Below are 6,000 nucleotides of genomic sequence, written 5' to 3'. Positions count from 1 at the left end.
CTCTCTCTCTCTCTCTCTCTCTCTCTCTCTCTCTCTCACTCTTTCTCTCTCTTTGCGTCCAAATACCTTTCTATCCTTTCGTTAGTAAATACCGTGCGAAATTAAACCAGAATCCAATAGAATCGTTTTAACGAACGAATTTCACTCGGCGATCCAAATTCATTGTAACTTTGTCGAAACAATCGTCCACGCGAAAGGATGAGAAAGATAAGAAAAAAGGAAAGAAATATATATAAAATATATTATTAATATATGAAATATATATTAAATATATATATATATATATAAATATATAAAGAAATATATATAAATAATAAAAAATAAAAAATAAAGAAATGAAAACGAAGCAAAAAGGATCAAGGAAAAAAAAAAAAAGAAAAAAGGAACAACGAAGAAAGAACAAGAAAAAGAAGGGAAAGAAAAGAATTTGAAAAACGATAAGAAAATATATATATATATATATATAAATAAATAGGAAGAGAGAAGAAAAAAAATATACCGTAATAGTCGGTTTTTCTAAATATGGCGGAACTGTCTAACCGCTCGGTGTGTTAACGAGGAACTTACATTCGACGAAGAGGTGATTAGTATCACGTTCTCGTAGAGAAGACAGCTCGGGATCCAATGTGTGCCTCTGTTGTGATCCTCTTCTTGACACCGTGGAAGGAACTCTTCTTAACTGTGGTGCTATATTTCAAAAGGTTCTACGTATGTGCTTTTCCTCCCACCCCCTTTTTTTCTTCTTCTTTTTTCCTTCTTCGACAAATAATCTTTTTTCTTCTATTTCTTTTTCTTTTTCTTTTCTTTTTTTTTTTTTAACATAAAGTTCCAACCATTAGCGAAAATATTACGACAAAATGAAGGAGAAAGTCGACGAGAAAATTGTTGCCCGAAGATAGTAAAGTAAAAGGAGAAAGAAAGATAAAATAAAGTAAAATGAAAAGAAAAAAAAAATATATATATATATATCAATCGATCCGGGATAATAGTTCGTGGAAATAGTAATTAAAATGGTATTAGATCGTCGTTTCTGATTTTTCTCGTTAAATCATTTTCTCTTTCAATTTTTTTTTTTTTGTTTTTTTCGAAAGGATCTAATTCTCACGAAGTAATTAATCGACGTAATTAATCTAATGACCGTGTAATGGTCCACATGATCCATTATCGTTGGAGAGACCCTGGACGATATACGGAAATGCGATCGCGAGTTTTAATCTCTGTGTGTGAACGTAATAAAAAACAAGTATATACGAGTGCATATACGTAGGAATATATTTATATATGTATATATGTATTTATGTATATACGTATGTATGTATGAGTACGAGAAAGCGTGTTTATAAAATCAAACGTCGCCGTTGTCGTCATCGTTCATCTTCAAAGTGTGAACAAAACAACGTTTTCTCGTTTCTAATCTTTATGCGTTACGTTTCACTCGAAGTAGCATGATATATTGTTATTATTAGCTTGGTGAATAATTATAACGGAGCAAGTATTTCAAAGTATCATATGATAACATTGGTAACTTTAATAAGACGTAGTAAATGATAACGAAATGTTTTTGAAACATAGGTATTAGAGAAACAGTAATCAAATTCAAACATAATTTACAAACGTTTAATTATATAGGTGTGTGTGTATATATATATATATAAATTTATTTTATAATATAATATTGTTAAACTATAGATAGAATTACTTTTACATTTTTAATTTATTTTCATTATAATATTATTCTTATATATCTAGAAAATATCCATATATATTGATATATAAAAATTGACTGTGATAAAATACTTCCAAACATTATAATACAATTTTTAATATATTCAATATTTTAATATTTCGAAATATCTACAATAATGACAATAAAAAAAAATGTCTCTCCGATAAAACGTTTCCAAAACTTTCATCGATATTAATTTATTCTAAACTTCCATTTGATCGTAATCATAATAATTATTGTAATTAATATAATATCGATTTAAGAAGGATAATTAAACACCAAACTAGTAATAGCAAGTGCTTTTTTTTCCTCTCTTTTTTTTTTTTTTTTTCAAGGAAGGAAACGCGTTTACCTCGTTCCCGCGTCTTAGAGAAGAATTTAAAGTCTTGCAATAGACGATTCTCGTTCTCCTCTCTGCTTTCGTAACGCTCCTTTTGCGTTTTGCGACGCGAGACCACCGTGTACATTGTTTTCCGTGAATGTTTCGTAAGGCAACCGACGAGTGTAAGTAAGTAAGTAAGTAAGTAAGTAAGCAAGTAAGTAAGTAAGTAAGTACGTGGGTAGGTGAAACTCGACGATTATTAGAGCTCCGAGAGAAGAAAGATAAGAGAGAAAGAGAGAAAGACAGAGAACAAAGAAAATTCTCGTAAGAGACTAACACATGAATAAGATACAGGGTGAGAGAGAAAGAGAAAGTGTATGTGTGATGTACGAGAGAAAGAGAAAGAGAGAGAGAGAGAGAAAGAGAGAAAAAGAAGACATGACGAAGATCGAGCTACAATGAGCAGAATAGTAAACACGTTTCCTGCGACTATTTCAATGTGTATATAATCTTCGTATCCGTAGAAGGAGTCTCTGATTCGTTGATGAAAACGTGGGCAGATGTAAGATGAACGTGTAACACGTTTAACGATAATTTTATCATACTCACGTACACACAACACGGAGACATATACGGAAAGAATGAAAAAGAGGGAGAGAGAGAGAGAGAGAGAGAGAGAGAGAGAGAGAAAGAGAGATAGAGATAAAAAAGATAGAGAGTATAAGAATTAATCTGTTAATCGAAAAACGATTAATATGCTTCAAGGTTTTTTTTATGAGTGTGTTAGAAGTTTCTATTATGATCAAAGTATTCTATCTATGTATATAAATGTATATAACATGTTCTATGTATATGTATGTATGTATGTATGTTTGTATGTACGCATATGTGTACACATGAAGCATAATTAAACGAGAGCAAGCAGAGAAAGAGAGAAAAGGAGAAAGGGAGAGAAAGAGAGAGATTAAATTGTACCACGTTGTAACCGAAGTACAGAAGTGTAGGATCGCGTTACGAGGGCTTGCCATTGTCTTCTCCTGTTACCTAGCCAAGTACAAAGTGTCTGCCCTACGGCAAAGCGTGCCCAGACTTTATTGTCCCTTTCACGTCTTCCTTTTTACGATTCGAAACTACTCTACATAGTTTAGGAACGTGATGATATATCTACTAACTCGTGTATATGTGTGTACGTGCGTGTATGTATTTATTTTTATATACATTTTTTTATACAAATAATACATATGCATTTACATATATGCAAATAGATAAGTCATAAGCTCGTAAAGAGCGTATATGCATCCTCAGAAAACTTTTTCACTTTTTTTTCTTTTTTTCTTTTCTCTTATTCTATCATTTTGTTAAAACGTGGAAAAAGATGGAAAGAGAGAGAGAGAGAGAGAGGGAGAGGGAGACAAAAAAAAAAAAAAAGGATTAAATCCATAAAAGAAGAAAGAAAAGTTAGCAGATTGATATACATTTTTAAATTTCTCCCAAATGGATTTCTAAATGGGTGAAATTTTGTTAAATTGAAAATCAATTAAAAAAATTAATTACTTCTCTTCGACGTTTCAAATCGATTTTATACGACTTAACTTTCCCTTCTTCTTCTTCTTTTTTTTTCTTTCTTTCTTTCTTTTCTCCTTCAAGATCGTAAAATTACGAGCTTAAAAAAAAAAAAAAGGAGAGAGAAAATTCTAAAGAGGAAATAGTCTTAATCGATTTTTATGATCGCGTAGAAAGTTTCGATCGATCTAGGAACACTCGATCTAATCCCATATAAAATCTAAATATTACAATGTTATATAATCTAACGAGCTCATACTCTAATGAGATGTATTAAGCATCTGGAATATCAATTAATAATTAATGATACGAATTGCTAAATGGACGAATGCGTTGGCTTTGAAATTACGTGTCATTATGGAGGACTAGAAGGATAAAAAAAAAAAGAAAAGAAAAAAAGAATGAAAGAAAGAAAAAAAATATATATATGCGACCCTGAACTCGAATCTTCTCGCGTCAGTTTCGTTCATAATCACACGTGACATTGTGTAAGATTACATTTAATATCGCGCATTTGAAATATTCAAAGTCAAAAGAGACGAGATCAAAAAGAGAAAAGAGAAAAAAGAAAGATAAGTCGGTTTTTATGAAAATTTTGTCGCATTATTTATCTATCTATCAATCTACTTGTCTATTTATTTATCTATCTATCTATCTATCTATCTATCTATCTATCTATCTTTCTCTCTCTCTCTCTCTCTCTCTTTTTTTTTCATATGAAAAGCACTCGTACACGAATACACGTTTAATCAAGATAAAGCTTCGCGAGATGATAATGATTATAATAATAATAATAATAAAAATGGCGGATAGACAGGCAAGATTATTTGACGTTGGCCAAATGGTTAATGACGTAAACGTAAATATAAAGTGCGGTTTTCATTTCCATGGAAAACCGTAGAGATCTCTCCCGATGAGCCTATGCGGTTAACCCCATCAGTCACAGTCATTGTGATACTTGAACACATTTCAAATAGAATTTTCAAACAAATTACAAATGTATTTCGAATACGTTTTAATAATGAATATTCAATTGCATTGAAACGTGAATTTCGAATAATATCTTCGCTTTCGTTGCAATCGTTTCGTTTGTCGTATATTGTTCCACTAATGTAATTAAAAAAGAAAAGAAAAAGTAATCTTTACGCAACAAAAAAAAAAAAAAAGCAATCAATTACGATTGTAATAATATTTTGCAAGGATGTTATTATCTCTTGTAATTGATACATTACTTTAATGATACGAATGATGATAAGAATAATAGAATTAGAATTAAAAATATTCATTTTGATTATAATGAATATTAAATTTAATAGGAAATATATTAAATTTCATATTAAAGATTATTATAATATTTTTGATATAATATTTTTACTATATAAATAATTATATATATTTATATATAATTATATAAATATATAAAATATAAAAATATAAATAATTACATATAATTATATAATATATATTAATTGTAATTAATAATATTGTAATATATATTTTTAATATTATTACCATATGTAATTGATTGAACGATAATACCATAATTGAGAAAAAGAAAAAAGATAAGAAGAAAAAAGACGATGAGAAAAAAAAGAAACTTACAAAGACTTTCAGGACTCTCGTCCGACGAATCAATTTTCTTTTTTCGTCGTATAATCGAATTCCAAACCTTCTTACGACTCATCGCGCCAGTGTCGATATTAATTACACAAGACGGAGTCAAGTTCTAACGCTTTGTCGACGCCGACTACACCCACCGAACGTTTAAAGTTTCCTCCTTGAAATACGAATAAGACGACGAGAAAGAGAGAACGAGTGAGTTAAAGAAAAAGAGATAAAGTTAGAAAGAAAGAGAGAGAAAGAGAGAGAGAGAGAGAGAGAGAGAGAGAGTTCCCGATTTAACGGGATTATAATAACAACGTCTATGTATTTACTGATAATTCACTGATAACGTTCATTTTTAAACGATTTATATATTGACCTATACTTCACGCACTGTTTAATCTCAAAGATCAACGAAAATAAATAATATGTAAATGCAATCCGAAAAAAAAAAGAAAAAGAAAAAGAAATGTAGAATTAAAAATGTTTGAGAAAGAAACAAAAATTGTAAGAATCTTTCCGTTTTTTCTTTTTTTTTCATTAATTCGTCTCGATAGACATGGGGAACATTTTAAAAAACGCCACGAATCAATAAGATTGAGATCATAATTCAGGATCGACATAGTTAAAAAAAAAAAAAAAAAAAAAGAAAAAAGAAAGAAAGAAATTACGGAAGAAAAGAAAAGAAAAAATGAGTTATTCGAAAAATTCGAGATTTGAAAAAAAAAAAATTGTCATTCGAAAAAAAATTGTCCTGGTATGCGTACGTGTAGATGAACAAACGTTC

General features: G+C 29.8%; 1 protein-coding gene across 9 annotated transcripts in view; it reads right to left on the bottom strand.

Moving 5' to 3' along the window:
• Positions 1 to 6,000, bottom strand: part of LOC122631543 (ras GTPase-activating protein raskol) — a 105,158-nt gene that overhangs the window by 76,416 nt on the left and 22,742 nt on the right. For 2 of the 9 annotated variants that reach the window (XM_043817344.1, XM_043817346.1), the window contains exon 5: positions 568 to 687. The exons of 4 other annotated variants lie outside the window; for them this stretch is intronic. In XM_043817344.1, coding sequence (XP_043673279.1) covers positions 568 to 687 — 120 coding nt within the window. Of the gene's footprint in view, positions 1 to 567; positions 688 to 5,213; positions 5,431 to 6,000 lie in introns of those variants that run through there. 3 more of the 9 variants (XM_043817352.1, XM_043817353.1, XM_043817355.1) reach the window with 3 other exon arrangements.

Source organism: Vespula pensylvanica, chromosome 9, assembly GCF_014466175.1.
Source record: "Vespula pensylvanica isolate Volc-1 chromosome 9, ASM1446617v1, whole genome shotgun sequence".
In the NCBI taxonomy this organism is placed as follows: Eukaryota; Metazoa; Arthropoda; class Insecta; order Hymenoptera; family Vespidae; genus Vespula; species Vespula pensylvanica.
Note: the sequence above shows the minus strand (reverse complement) of the source record. Positions and strands in the feature narration are given on the sequence as shown.